This window comes from Mirounga angustirostris, unplaced genomic scaffold, assembly GCF_029215605.1.
Source record: "Mirounga angustirostris isolate CCGP_5_RB_7025 unplaced genomic scaffold, mMirAng1.0.hap1 SCAF_15, whole genome shotgun sequence".
NCBI lineage: Eukaryota > Metazoa > Chordata > Mammalia > Carnivora > Phocidae > Mirounga > Mirounga angustirostris.
This window is the reverse complement of record NW_026991723.1, coordinates 26622905-26639094: the sequence shown is the minus strand read 5'-3', so window position 1 is coordinate 26639094 and position 16190 is coordinate 26622905. Positions and strand designations below refer to the sequence as shown.

The 16190-nt window shown below is 36.9% G+C and overlaps 1 protein-coding gene across 8 annotated transcripts in view; it reads left to right on the top strand.

Moving 5' to 3' along the window:
• AGTPBP1 (ATP/GTP binding carboxypeptidase 1) overlaps positions 1-16190 on the top strand; it is a 220094-nt gene that overhangs the window by 96939 nt on the left and 106965 nt on the right. For all 8 annotated transcript variants that reach the window (XR_010407822.1, XR_010407823.1, XR_010407824.1 and 5 more), the window contains exon 14: positions 8598-9313. Coding sequence is in view for 5 of the 8 variants with exons in the window: in XM_045882326.3 (XP_045738282.2) it covers positions 8598-9313 (716 nt within the window). In the remaining 3 variants the exon portion in view is untranslated. The remainder of the gene's footprint in view (positions 1-8597; positions 9314-16190) is intronic.

Here is a 16190-nt window from a genome sequence, read left to right as displayed (position 1 = left end):
GTTGGTTCCAGATAAGAAGTATTTGAAAGGATTTTTTTCAGCCATCATCTTATCAAATACTGGCAGATCATGACATATTAAACATAAATTAATTTTGATTATGACTTTTTCCATTTGGATTTGCATGTCATTTTCAGTATCAACCATTGGGGCTTAAAATTACTTGATGTGCTTGTTGGGATTCTGAACACCATCCACTTTGTTTCCACATGTGTTAAGGCTATTATTCAGTGGCCAGATGGAGGCAAATTGAATGCATTTGAAGGCAAGATATAGAATTGTTAAAATAATTATCAGCAGACTTTTTGAAGGCCCTTACCATGCTTTTAAAACTATAATTATTTATTCATAGTGACAATTACAGTTTTATATGCTTTTGTTTCTTAATGGCAGAATATTGGAAGTGTCAAAATTCTGAATTTTCACAGCTCTTTTTTCAAATGTTTGTGGTAGCATGATGACAGTTACCATATGGACTTTTTTTTTTTTTTCCTCTTTTTAATTTGGTTTTAAATTTTTATTAAAGTTATGTGTGGACAGAATTTAAAGAGTCACATAGTTTTATATAGTTTAATCAGGAAAAACTGGGTCCCCTTCCCACTTGCTCTTTCCTGGAATCACTTTTAGCATGTTTTTGAAGTTGAAATCCCCATGTATCTAAACGGTAGGCTTACAGTGCCATCTCTTGATTTTCCTGCCCTTTTTTTTTTTTTATCTTTTTTTAAAAAAAAAGTTTATTTTATTTTAGAGAGAGAGAGAGAGAGCAGGTAGGGGGTGGAAGAGAGGGAGAAACAGAATCCCAAGCAGACTCCCTGCTGAGCACAGACCCCAACGCAGGGCTCTGTCCCAGGACCCTAAAAGATCATGACCTGAGCCAAAATCAAGAGTCGGACGCTTAACCAGCTGAGCCACCCAGGCATCCCTGAAATGAACAGTTATGAAGTTACTGATGCTGTAAAGTTGCTTATCTCTAAGAATTTATGGCAAAAAAGTAAAAAAAAAAATATTAATGTAGCTAAATTAACTTTGGTGACTTGCCTGGTGTCTTTTATTTTTATTTTATTTTTGAGAGAGGGAGAGCTCATGAGTCGGGGGGCAGAGGCAGAGGGAGGGAGAGAATCTTGAGCAGACTCCATGTCCAGTGCAGGCTCAATCCTACAACTTGAGATCACGACCTGAGCTGAAATCAGGAGTCAGCTGATCAACCTACCAAGCCACTCAGGTGCCCCTTGCCTGTTATCTTTTTAAAATCTTTTTACTTTCAACTTTTTGATATCCTTAGGTGTGTATCTTTTTAAACAGTATATAGTATAAACAGTATATACTATAAACTACTATATATCACAGTATATAGTATAAACAAACAGTATATAGTTGGATTTAAAAAAATCAAGTCTGCGTCTTTGCCATTTAACTGGAGCATTTAGTTCATTTACATATAATTATTACTGTATTTGGATTTATATTTATGAGATCTTATTTTGTGTTTCCATTTGTTTCATCTCCGTGTCTTTGTCTTTTTTTTTGGCCTTCATTTGGATTGACTATGTTTTTGTTTCACTTTTTCACCCTAATTTGTTTGAAAGCTATAGTCTTGTTACTTTTTTTATTTTAATCAATTTTGTTGAGATATAATTTACATACAATAAAGTGCATTCCTTTAAAGTGTCAGTTTGAGTATTGACACATATACAGAAATTCTAGCTACTCTTGATGTTGTAACACACATTTTTACTATTCTGACGTTAATTGGGACCTTTCTTCTTTCTTTTAATTACAAAAGGAAACTTGGGATACTTTAAGTATAATCACCTCCCAAACCAATGTACACACTTTTAATTTATGTTTAACTCTAGCTTTAAAAAAAAAAATCCATATGATGGTACTGCTTTGTGTTTTACATTAAGTGTTTAAGATTTACAGACGTTTTTACTACTTTTTTGTTTTTTACTTCTTGTTTCTCAGACCTTCAGTCTGACTTACTTTCCTTCTGCTGGAATTATGTCTTTTAGTCCGTCTCTCTCTTTTGGTTTGAAAGTGTCTTTCAAGAATGGTTATTCTTGAAAGCTAGTTTCTCTGGCTAATTTTTAAAAGTCAGCTTTATTGAAGTATAATTTACATGCAGTAAATTATTCATCTTTAAGTTCAGTGAATTTTGACAAATTCATACAACTGTGCAACCACCAACCCAGCCAAGATACAGAATTATTTCTGTCACCCCAGGTGTGTCCCTGGGCCCCTGTGTCTTTGTGGTCAGTCTCCTTACCTCCTGCCCAGGTAACTGCTGATCTGCTCTCTGTCACTGTAGGTTAATTTTGCCTGTTATGGAACTTCTCATACTGGAATCCTATGTGAATGTACTCTTGTTTAAGGCCTCTGTGTTCATCTTAGGGTTTTGAGATTCACTGATGTTATTGCATGTATCAGTGGCTCTTTCCTGAGTGCTGAGTAGTATTTCATTGTATGGAAGTACCACAATTTCTTTATCTGTTTACTTGATGAATACTGGAATGTTTGCAGTTTGGGGCTACTGTGAATAAAATTGATACTAGCATCTGTGTAAAAAGCTTTTTGTGGAAATTTGCCTTCATTTCTCTTGGGTAAATACCTATGAGTGAAATCGCTGGGTAGTATGTATGCAAAGTGTATGTTTTCGCTTTATATAAACAGGTTGTTTCTGGTGATTTTCAAGATAATTTCTTTAGCTTCATGCTCCACAGTTTCCTAGTAGTGTTGACTAAAGGCAGATATTCTTTTTTTAAATCTTGTTTGGGATTCACTGTCTTTTGGAATCTGAGTTGTTTTCTCTTAGGGGTTGGAAAAACTCACCTCTCCTCCAGACACTGCCTTTTTTCTCTTTCTTTCTCTCTTTTCTTTTGGCATTACTAATTGGTTGTAGACTTTTTTACTCTCTTCCATATCTTTTAACTCTTTTTCATGTTTTCTTTCTCTTTCTCTATGCTGCATTCAACTAAATTCATTCGAACAGTCTGCCAGTTTTGTAATTTTATTTTTGGCTCTATCTGATTGGTCATTATAAACATCCATTAGATATTCAAACTTGTTTTATTTTTGGTTTTAGAAGGTTTAAAAAAAATTTGTTTCATCCCTCTTAAACTTTTTTTTTTTTTTTAAAGATTTTATTTATTTATTTGACAGAGAGATAGCGAGAGCAGTAACACAAGCAGGGGGAATGGGAGAGGGAGAAGCAGGCTTCTTGCCGAGCAGGGAGCCCGATGTGGGACTCGATCCCAGGACCCTGGGATCATGACCTGAGCCGAAGGCAGATGCTTAATGACTGAGCCACCCAGGCGCCCTCCCTCTTAAACTTATTGTTTCTTTTTTTTTTTTTTTTTATCATTGGAACATTTAGCAATCCTCTTTATTTTAATTTTAATTTTTTTTTTACATTTCTTTTTTTATGTTACGTTAATCGCCATACATTACATCATTAGTTTTTGAGGTAGTGTTCCATGATTCATTGTTTGCGTGTAACACCCAGTGCTCCATGCAGAACGTGCCCTCTTTAATACCCATCACCAGGCTAACCCATCCCCCCACCCCCCTCCCCTCTAGAACCCTCAGTTGTTTCTCAGAGTCCATAGTCCCTCATGGTTCGTCTCCCCTTCTGATTCCCCCCCCCTTCATTTTTCCCTTCCTACTATCTTCTTCTTCTTCTTTTTTTTTTTTTTAACATATAATGTAGTATTTGTTTCAGAGGTACAGGTCTGTGATTCAGCAGTCTTACACAATTCACAGTGCTCACCATAGCATTGGGGAGGGTACATGCTATGGTAAACTTCTTGTTTCTTGTCTTTTATTTCTTTGAACATTTACATATGGCCATTTAATTAGTCTTATAATTTTAGTGTCTGAAATTCTTGCAGGTCTTTTCCTACATGTTTGTTTCAGTTCCTTCTACTTGCTTAATTTTTCATTTAGTTGTTTTTTTTTTTCCTCCAATGAGCTGACCATTTCTTTATAATTCTGCTTGTGGAGCTTATGTGGAAACTCCAGAAGTTTTTGTTGTTATTCCTTTTGACAGGCACTCTTAGAGGTTACATTCCTCCTTGAGGGTTTTTGGACCATTCAGATAATGTGAATTCAGGATGCAGTCTGTGTGATGTGGTGGCAGGCTTTTGGTACTAATTTATGAGTAGTGATGTTTTTTATTTACCCTCTTAGTGCTAAGGTTTGAGACTGTTGGTTTTCTTTGCTATTTCTTTTGTGGTGGGGCTATTTCTAGGGAATTTATATCAAGTGTTTCGTTCTCTGGGGTTTCATCTTTATGGGAGGAGGATCTTTTGGTAGACCCCCCACCTTATGCAGGTTCTGGGATAGTTATACTTTACACTCTGAGATAGAAAAACCTAAACCCCAGGTCACCTGGTTTAGCAAATGTTTTCCAAGTGAAAGCCACCTTCAGTCTTACCATTTTGGGGTCCCATCTTCATTACTATTTGTTCTTTGTTTTTGCTGTCTTATCCACTTGTACTTAAAATATTTTAATATCTTATCCAACAATTTTAAGAGTTCCTGTGGGTTGATACCTAGCTCACCATGTTTCTTACAACCGAATTTTTTTTTTTTTTTTAGAATTACAGGGTCACATTTTAATACCTGAATTTTACAGTTCAGCATTAATATTACCACATGTATACAAATGGTGTAAAACAAGCACAGTGGTATTTTTAATACAAAATAAATATCCGTTTTATGAAAAAACTATCATATCTACATAGGCAGCCCATCTTTTCCAAACAATAGTCAAAGTTAAAATTAACTACAAAATCCTCCAAAACAGGGGAAATTGCTTCAGTGTAAGCTCTTTCAGGAAAAATGGACCCATGACACATATCACGAGGGTGATCTGAAGATTGTAGCTGGAATTACTGTTTTTAGTTTTTTTTCCCAGTGCATTAAATTGTAGTTTGGGGGTCGGAGGGGTAGACGAACCATGAGAGACGATGGACTCTGAAAAACAAACAGGGTTCTAGAGGGGAGGGGGGTGGGAGGATGGGTTAGCCTGGTGGTGGGTATTTAGGAGGGCACATTCTGCATGGAGCACTGGGTGTTATGCACAAACAATGAATCATGGAACACTTCATCTAAAACTAATGTTGTAATGTAAGGGGATTAACATAAGAATAAAAAAATTAAAAAAAAAAAAGAAAAAAAAAATAAATTGTAGTTTGGGGGATGTTCTCAATTCAGCATGATCTCAGATCATAGATGAGCAGACTAACATCAAAATATTTACAGTTAACTTACTGTTCTAAAAATAAAACCTCTTTGAACTGTTTGCCTCAACTTATTATTTTAAATTCATTTATGTACATGGCATGTGCTTATACTCTAAAAAAAGCAGCTTTCATATTACACTCTTGTTTATGGGAAAACTTCATCTGCTGTATACTGACTTTGATACTGAAGTGACTTCTTGGATCAAAATGGCGTCTAGATATTAAATGTCACTTAATTCGGCACTATTCTTTGTATGCTAGTCTTTATAAATCAACAGAGTTTTTTCCCTTCAGCGGCTGTAATGCAGAGCCACCTACCTACTACTTCCTTTGTGCCTCCACTGTCTCCTTGGATTAGATGTGCTAGAGGGGCTGAGAGTGAATCATCTTTGAGTCCCTGGTTTTTATACAGTGGGTATTTAAGGAATGAATCACAGAGGAAAAGATTCTTAATTTTCATGACATAATGTGTGTAAAGAAGTTAAAATGAAAAGAAGTGCAAATTCAGAAAAATATTTGCAAAAAATGGCTTAGAGGATTAGTGCGTGTGTGTGTGTGTATTTTTTAATGTACGAATTTATACAACAAAATAAGAAAAGCCTTATATTCCAGGGACAAAAAAGTTACCTATGAAGAATTAAACCAGTTAACAGATGTCTAGAAAATTTTTTGCTTTTCTCATAGAGAAATTAAAATTAAAATAGCATTAGATGATATCTCTTATCTACCACTTTTTGAAAAAGTGTTTTAAAACTATAGTACCTAATGTTGGCAAGGAAGAGGAGCAGCTGAAATAGATAATCTCATATACCGTTATTGAGAATAAGCATTAAGATAAGTATTGTTGGAAGGTATTTGGACAATTTGTATTAAACATTAAAATTGATTATAGTATCTGACCTTTTTGTAAGCCCATGTCAGTGCTTAGGAAATCATCCTAAATAAAGAAAAAATATGTGCAAAACAACGTTCGTTACAGAATTCTTTATAATAATAAAATTTTGGAAATGGCTTAATTATACACTTTGTTCATGTGTTTAAATCCTTCTCTGTTGTGTAAAGGATTTAATGCCTAACTGTGGAATAAAGGTTAAATCAATTGTGGTATAGTTCTTTGGTAGAGTCTTATATAGATAAAAAAATATTTCTATAAGTACAAAAAGAGAGATGTTTACTTGACCTGTCAGCAGGATTCTTTTTTTAAACCTGGCTTCCAGGACATTTTTCTTTCCTGGTGTTTGTCTTTCCAGACTGGCTTTTCCTTCTCCATCTCTTCTGTTTTATCTTCATCTCCTCAACCTCTGTAGATTGATTGTAGTGCCTCAGTGTTCAGTCTTTTCTCTTCTCTTTAGTTCTTTCCATTGATGATTTCCAGTCTCATGGTTTGGAATAGTATCTGTATGCTAATGACTCCCAAATATTTATCTTCTGGATGGATAGTTCTTCTCAATTCTAGACTTGTATGTCTAATTGCCTACTTTAATACTCACATTTAACCTCTCAGAGCTAAACTGGTGCTTTTCATTTATTTAGGCAAGCACTCTGGCGCCATGTGTGAAACCTCTCTGTACCTTATGTCCTGCATCTGGTCTTTGACACTTCTGGCTCACAGTGCATTTAGAATGCAACCCCTTCTTACCAACTTGCCTAGACTCTTAATTGGTCCCCTGCTTCTACTCTCCTCTCCTCAGTCCTCAGAAGGACATTAGAACAGTGGTTCTCAACTGGGATGATTTTGTCTCCAGGGGATGTTTGACAATGTCTGGAGACATTTTTGGTGATCACAAATGGGTGGGGATGCTACTGGCATCTAGAGTGTACAGAGGAGGGAGGCCAGGGATGCTGCCAAACATCTTACAATGTGCAAGACAGTGCTGCCCATCTTGCTACCCTGACCCCTGAAATACAGAACCAAAACCAAACAAAAAAGAAATACACACACACACACAATTTCAAATTTTTATTTAAATTCTAGTTAACATACAGGGTAAAATTGGTTTCATGCCTAGAATTTAGTGATTCATGACTTATATATAACACCCAGTGCTCAAGTGCCCTCTTTAATGCCCACCTTCCTCCATTAACCCTCAGTTTGTTCTCTATAGTTAAGAGTCTCTTATGGTTTGCTTCCCTCTCTCTAAAAACGAATTATTTAGATCAAATGCCTCAACCCCTGTGGTTAAGAAACCCTGTATTTCAGGTGGTTAAGAAACTCTACGCTTACAGGTTCTATTTTGTTGTGTTTTGTTCTAAATGTAAGCCATCTCATGGCACTCCTCTTCGCCAAACCCTCCATTGGCTCCCAGTGTCATTCAGAGTAAAAACCAAAATTCTTAAAATAGCCTGCAAAGCCCGACAGGATCTGGTCCTCTTTTACATCTTGGAATTCATCTTGTTCATTCTGTGCCAGCCATCCTGACCCCCTTGCTGTTCTCTGCATATCCCAGACATTCTTCGACTCTGGGTTCTGTGCATGGCAGTCCTTTCTGCCTTTGCTTTTATGTCATCTAAGGGAGGCTTCACTAATCCATGGGATTTCAGATTGTAGCCCATCTTCCCTCCCCTTGGCACTCCCAATCCACAGTACCCCTTACTCCCCTCTTTAACACTTTAGCCTACTCATGTTCCATAAAATACATTTATGTCATTTTTTTAAAATTATTTATTTTAGAGAGGGAAGACAGAGAACACACGAACAGGGGGAGGGGCAGAAGGAGAGGGAGAGAATCCTCAAGCTGACTCCCTGCCAAGCCCAGAGCCTGATGGAGTGGGAGCCTCGATCTCAGGACCCTGATCAGATCATGACCTGAGCTGAAATCAAGAGTGGCTGCTTAACCGACTCAGCTACCCTGGCACGCCTATGTCATGTTTATTATTGGTTGTGTTGACAGTCCTCTCCCTTCCTTCCATAGAAGAATGTAAGCTGCAAGAGGGAAGAGGCTTTTTGTTTCTATTTTTGTTTTTAAGCTGATGGTACTTAAGTGCCTGAAACACTGCTTGGCACAAAACAGACACTCTAATTGTTGAGTTAATGAGTAACAGTTCAGTTGTGTTTCCTTTAATAGGAGTCTGGATGCTTTTAACGTCTTTGTGCTTCTGTAAAATTTCCCATATTTCTCTTATATGTAGGCATTATTTTTATAATAGAAAAAGTAAAATAAGTGTGATGAATTTTGTGGCTAAGTATTTTGTGTTTTATTTAGTGAAATTAAAATGTACTCCGTTTTATCCATTTTTATAATTTTCAAATGTTAGTTTTCCGAAGCAGTATATACAAGAATGTAGTCTTAGTTTTGTTAATACATTTTAATATTTACAGATTAAAGATTAAACGTATTTTTTTTATTTTCAAAGGACTATGATTTAATCTCCAAAGAACCAAAGCCTTTTGTATTTGAGGGAAAAGTACGTGGTCCTATTGTTGTTCCTACTGCGGGAGAGGAAGCATCTGGGAATCCAGGCAATTTAAAAAAAGGAGTTGTAAGGAAAGCAAATGTGTCTCCTAAAGGAGATGAAGGTGATAAGAAACCTACCTGTATGGATCTGGTGAAAGAAGATATTAAAGATAATGACAGAACATCACAACAGCCTCTAGGTGATCAAAACAGAACTATTTCTTCGGCCCAGGGCTTAAACAATGATATTGTGAAGGCCTTGGACCGAATTACGTTGCAGAATATCTCTTCTCAGACAGCCCCAGGTTTTAATGCAGGAGCGAAGAAGGACTACAGTCTCCCTCTTACTGTCCTTACGTGCACTAAAACTTGTCCACACATGGCCACTTGTGGAAATGTTCTGTTTGAGGGAAGAACAGTTCAGCTAGGGAAGCTTTGTTGTACTGGAGTTGAAACTGAGGATGATGAAGATACAGAATCTACTTCATCAGTGGAACAAGCATCAGCAGAAGTCTCTGATGGACCCACCCTCCACGACTCAGATCTCTATATTGAGATTGTGAAAAATACAAAGTCTGTCCCAGAATATTCAGAAGTGGCTTATCCTGATTATTTTGGTCACATTCCGCCTCCATTCAGAGAGCCTATTTTAGAAAGACCTTATGGTGTACAAAGGTGAGTTTCAGGTTTCTTCTTTGTCTTAAACAAGACCATTGTTAAATGTGGGTATTTAGGAAGAAAAGTACTCTGGATTAAAGTTACTGTAAGTTTTTATCCTGCTTTGGAAATTTGCGCTTATTTATTTGCAGTTATCCTTATGGGTTAACTTTGTTTCTTTTCTAAGCTCATTACTTATTCAGATGAAGCCAGCATAGTAAACCTGACCATTGGACAATTTAGAAATTTTTTATTTAGATGGCATCTGAATATATAGATTATTTACTAATCTTTGAATAAATATTAGTAATATATTAATTTAGTAATTTGATAATTTGAACTTGATTTAGATATATGATTTAAAAATAGAAATGTGGGCAGTATTATTTTGCAAAAATTGAAATTGGAAATACTCTATGAAAATTTGGGACTCATAAAAAGCAGTAACTAAAGTTATTAAACCTTGCCAATTAATTTTAGAAATTACAAATAGTATTAACTATTACCATCTAGTAATATTTGGCATATTAAGTACAATTGTGGTGCAACTTGACTGTTTTCAGTGGTTATGTTTAGGGTTTTGTGGTGATGGTTTACTAGTGCCTAATCTCTGTGATCTTGTTATGAATATAGTATGTAATGATACAGGAAGACAGTGCTGTAGGCATTTGATTTTCCTTGGACTATAGGCTTTTTTAAAGCAACAGTTGTATCTTACTAATTTTTTGTATTTAATGTATCATATAAATTAATCATTTTTATTTAGCAACTTAGTATATGTTTAATGCTACCAGTTGGCTCCTTGACCCGCAGGTATGGAATGACATATAACATAGCATCAGAACAGGGGACTCACTTTGCTGGGAAAGGTGTGGAGGAGCGGGCATGTGCTCTGGCATCCACTGGTTGCATCACACACTGCACTGTCCAGAGGCAGCTGGCCTCTTGGAGTGCTAGAATGGCTTTCAGAAGGCACAGTGCAGCTCCAACTAGGAGGAAATACTCTGCAGTGATGGGTTGCCATCTTTCAGAATGAAGTGTATATGCACCAAACTAGAAACTTCCACATGGTTCTGTATCCCCAAAAGAAAGAACACATAAGTCTCATACCAGGAGGTGGGGACAGGAAGTAGTCCTACCTTCCTGTAGCTCTCGCAGTGTCCCACTGGGGGACTTGGTGCTTTCTGTCCCTGTACCGCTGATCTCTGCAGGGTTAGTAGTCCGGGTTCCCAAAGTGGATGTAGTCTTTCCATTGGGGGGTACATAGTAAGGGTACAACTTCACTGCAGGCTGTGGTTGCCAACAGGTTACTTGTAGATTCTTGTGTCTAGGACCAGCAGGCAGAAATAGGCTCTACCATCTTGACCCAGATCAGCTAAAGGAGGTAAGATTGCTTGTACACGCCATGGCAGCAGGTTGTATATGTGTGGAACTCAAGTGATCCACTCCTTTTAAGTGTGAGTGAGCATGTCACAGCGACCCTGGAATGAGATGATATGATTGCCAGCGGCTCAGACCTCTCTAAGTTTGGGTCACTTAATCCAAGACTTGCAGGAGTGGAGCTGAGTGAGAGGGGGATTTAGATTGATGTTGGGGGATAGAGATGAGGAGTTGCAGCCCTGAGAACGGTTGCAGTGTTGGGGACAAAGTTTGTCCTGCTGGTATTTGTCTTTTCAGGCTCTCCTTAGGAGATGCTCACAGGAACTGTGGGGGAACTGCATTTGTTCCTTCAAGTGACATTAATTTGAGACTGGAAGAATAAATGCACGTAGCAAGCATACTTGAACCAGTGGGTTTGACTTGATAAGTGTGATGAGTCACTGTGGTGTGTCCTGGCAGGACAGGGCACCTGAAAAGCAAGTAAAGTGTTTGGATTCTAGACTTGGCTGTCCCACTAATTCTGTGTGTGCATGTTTGAGTGAAATAACTTAATTTCTCTAGATAGCAATTTTCTTTTCAAACTATGGATTGATGGCCATTTAGTAACTAGTATTAAAGGAGAAAATAATAGTGTGTCACATGTAGTACATCAAAGTATTATTTCATAAACTTTTGTTTCAGGGGCGAGTGTGTGCGTGCGTGCACGTGCATGCGTGCACTCAGGGCAGTAATTTTTTTTTTAAAGATTTATTTATCTATTTTAGAGAGAGTGTGCCCAGGGGGAGGGGCAGAGGGAGAGAGAGAATCTCAGGCATTTATTTATTCATTTATTTAGGAAGAGAGAGAAAACGCAAGTGAGAGGAGGGGCAGAAGGAGAGAGAGAATCTCAGGCAGACTCCCCGCTGAGCACAGAGCCGGAAGTGGGGCTCCATCCCATGACCCTGAGATCATGACCTGAGCCGAAATCAAGAGTCGGACACTTAACTGACTAACCACCCAGACGGCTCATCAGGACAGTGATTTTTAAAATATTTCTAGTAGGTCATGATCAGAAAAGTTTGTTCACCTCGATCATGGTTAGCAAACTATGGCCTGTTGTGTCAAATACAGCTCACTACTGTCTGTTTATGTTCAGCCCACAAGCTAAGAGTGGTTTACATGTTTAAATGGTTCAAAAAAATCTGGAAAAAAATTTTTTTTGTGACACATAAAAATTGTATGACGGCCATTCATTCCTATTTGTTTATGTATAATCTATGACTATTTTGGTGCCATCATGGCAGAGGTGAATGGTTGTCACAGAGACCATGTGGCTTTCAAAGCCTGAAATATTTACTACTTGGTCCTTAAAGGAAAAATTTGCTTGACTCTAGTAGCTAGGTGGTCTGAAGGCTTCCTGGTTCTCTATATGTGATAAAATACCCAATATGGGCCAGGTAGTAAGTATTTCTTAGTACTCAGGAATGCTGCCATTTTTAAAATACTACATTGAGGATATTGTTTCTAGTTTGCTTATCTTATTTTCCTAGTCTTCTGCAACTTAGTTTTTGAGCAAATGATAAACATTTTATAAATTATTTGCCAACTTTTTAGCCCAGCCCCTGTTCGAATGCAGTAAAATTGTAAATGAATAATGTCAAAATTATTAAGGATTTACTATTTTATTATTTTCAGAAAAAGGAGGCATTAGATTTCTTAAAATTACTGAGTGAAAATATCTTTTTGTTATTTTGAATTTCTACTTTATGATTATCACTGACCTTTTAATAATCCTTTTAAAATAATGCAGCAAATGAATAAAACTTCGTTAAAAATTTCTTCACCTCATATGGAAGGGGGAAGGCCTTTGTTCCTTCAAGTGCAATATATACTTTATTATAAGCTTCACATCTCAATGTAGATAGTACTTTAACCCTTAATTTTTTTTTTTACTGTAATCACATACTGACAATTACTTGAATCCATAGTTTTGGTTTAAGTTGGCTTACAAATTAAAGTGAAACTCATCTCTTGTAGTTTAAAGTATGCTTAGCATTTTTGGGTACATTTTTCCTGTTTTCATATTCTGTAAAATTAGAGCATGAGAAAAAGTAGAAAGAAGAAAGGTCCTTCTTTGCCCCATTCCCCAGAGGTGGTTACTTTTAGCATTTTGATTTTACTTTCCATTATTTTTTCTGTATGTTTTAGAGTTGTCTAACTGTATTTTATAATAAAATATAATTCATATTGCCTTGTTTTAAAAAGCATTTACCAAATACTTTTATCAAAATAAAATGAAAAATATGACAAAGAAATACAGTGACTCTTAATCACAGAAATATGTTCAACTTCTCTCAAAATAAAAGAAATGCAAATTAAAATGTACTGAGATATCTTGTCCCACATATCAAATTGCCAAAATCTAGAAGTTTGATAGCACATTCGATTAATGAGGCTGTGGAGGAACAGGCTCCCTTATACATTGATAATGGGATTGCAAATTGATAGTACCTCTTGTGGAGGGCAGTCTGACAGAGTCTATCGAGATTAACAGTACATATTTCCTTTGACACATTATGGGAATTTATAATTTATATGCATGATATATATACATATAATTTGCACGTCTGTGAAATGGTGTTCAAAGTTTTTCGTTACGGCGTGCTCATCAGTCGGACTAGTTAAATACATTATGGTATATCTCTTCTGTGAATGCTGTGCAGTGATTAAAAAACAGAAAAATCTCTAGGCACTGATGGAAGGAGCTATAAGGTGCTTGCGGAAGGAGAGTAATACAAGTAGTTAGCTAGTTGGAGGGAGGATATGGATTGTGTTGAGAGTCTCCATCTTATACTTTTATGTAGTGTATTATTTTTGCTCCTTGTCAATATATTATGTGTTCAGAATTTAAAACTAAAAAGTAGGTGAAAGAATTGTGGCAAAAGCAAAATAAGGAAAGCAAAACCCTGGATTTCCTTATAGTAAGTCTAGGATGGCTCAGGGGAAATGTAAGTACTTCTGGAATGGAGACAGTGGTAGAAATCTTAGTAGGAGCAACAGTGGTAGATGACTCTGAGTGTTCATGAGCCAGGCAGAGAGAACTGAGTAATCAGCACTTTTTGCGCAGTGTGCGTGTGTATGTGAAGTATGCCATTTCACGTTATAATGGCTCTGTGAGGAAATTGCTATTCTTCCTCTTATTTTACACAAGACTGTGCTGAAGCTTAGGGTTTTTGAGCAACAAGGTTATGCCGTTAGTAAATGGCAGAGCCAAGACTCAGACTCTGGTCTAGGTCATGAGCCTGTCCTGTTCATCCTTTATATATAGTGATCATGTATATGGCTTAAACCATACTCTCTATAAAGATTATCTTCTGTGGCTCCTCGGGGAGCACTTAATGTAATGAACAACATTTCCCATGACATCCTTATAGCAAATATAGCATTGAGATGTATTAAATTGTTTCTTGTAAGGCTGCTCTGTATGGGTTAAAACCTAACTAACACAGGACAGTTTTGTTGGTGGCCGCATATCACATGACCTTCTGAGTATTTACTGTTCAGACTGCCCTGCAGGAGTTATCTTCTGGGCCGAGCCTTTGATAGATACTGAATATCAGTAGGTTTGAGGTTATAGTCCCCGAGGGTACCTGGAAAATATTGTTTTGTTTTGACTGGAGAGCCATATATTTTAATAGGCAGGTGAGGTAAAGGAAGGAAGGATTGATATTTTATGAAACTTGTGCTGCTTAACACAAATCCATACCTGAATAAAGGACTGGTTTTCCTCTTTATTTATGAGGGCTGATGGCAGGACAGCTATTTCCCTCAAGTGTAATTTTAGGTCTAGTCTAATATACATGGGCCACTATGTCCCCTAAAATACAGTGTCAGATGTTGAAAACCAGTGGCCCGTAGGCCATATTAATTTGCACACGATTTTGACTTCACTTGCAGACTGGTTGGTTTGTTTGTTTTGTTTTTACTGATTGCCAACATTTAAAATTTGGGAGATTCCCCATAGAAATCCAAGTTTCTGATGTTTCTTGAAAAATTGGTATGACAGCCTTAACCTCTGGTTCCTACCCGGCAGTGATCAGTTTGTTTTTTATACAGAGGCTGTGCTCTGCAGTTTTCCACATCACCACGGGTCAGCTCACGCAATTACACCCGCTGGCCCATGGCTCTCTGTGCTATTCTGACCCTCTCTTATATAATGGAACTTTGCTGTAGAACTGAGCTGTTGCATCAGCCTGTTAATAACATTTTCCTTTAAAAAAGAAAAACACTCAGACTTTTGTAGGTATTAATTTTTGCACATTTGTGGTATGTATCAGCCTTATTTAATAAATTGTTCTGACAAGTGGATATATTTATGCTTTCACCCGTACTTGAATACTCACTTTTTTTTTTTTTTGTATGGCATATCTGAATATATGTGAGTGCCATCTCTTTTATTGTCGAAGATCTGGGTGATATAAATTTTGGACTTGTTTGTTATTGTAATTAAAAGCTTTTTAAAAGGTTGTTTCTTTAGAAAGAATTTGGCATTTGAAAGTTATGATATTGAACCTAACTCAAGGATTTATATCATAATCCTTTGGTAGTGGGTTATTTATTTATTTTTGATAGACTGCTTACAGTGATGAGTTATTTTTTGTAGAATAAAACTAAAAATAAATTTAGAGTTGTACATTCTTTTTCCTGTATTTATCACACCTTTTAATGTTTTCCTGATAATTTTTAGTTCATCAGAATAGATTCTTAGCTTATTCTGAAGTTATACTGTGATATTACTAGGTATATTTCTAAACTATATGAGAGTTAATACACCATAATCACAAAGAAGTATCTTTGTGCAGGAGACTAGTTTCACATCTACCTGAAGTTCAGGAGACTTTCAGTGTTTAGTGTATTCTTCAGATTTTATTTATAACCATTTTGGCAAATTTTCCCACTCTGCTCTATCAATGTCAGTAGACCACAGTTCTAATCTGCATTACCAGTCTTTAGCTGAAACAGACAAACTTGAAATTTAAATCATTCCATATAATTGGCTTCCTCTTTAAGAATAAGTGCTGGTATGACAAGTGATACTATGACTATTAACACCAGCAGGCATCTTCCCACCAAGACCTTTGTGGCCAGTCTACCTGGAGTTCCAGGCACCTGGCTTTATCCAAATTTGTTCTGGTTTGGTTACAGTTTGGTGCCACTTTTAGTGATTTTTGTATTCCTTGGCTTAATTACTGACAGGGAAGATTGTGGGATTTGTGTGTGGCTCACTCTTCTAGGACAGTGGCAGGGATTTTAGGAGTTTTTCAGTTAGCTGGTGTCCATTTTGTTGGACTGATTCATGGGGAGATCAGGCCTAGAGGATCCTGGAGATTCAGGGTCCACTCTCTGCTTCCTGACACAAGTGTTCCCCTCACCCTCCACATTTCCTCTCCAGCCACAGAAGAGAGCACAGATTCTGCGGAATGTGTAAACTGTTTGCCAGTTACATTTTAGCTACATTCCAGCAAGCGTGGGTTTA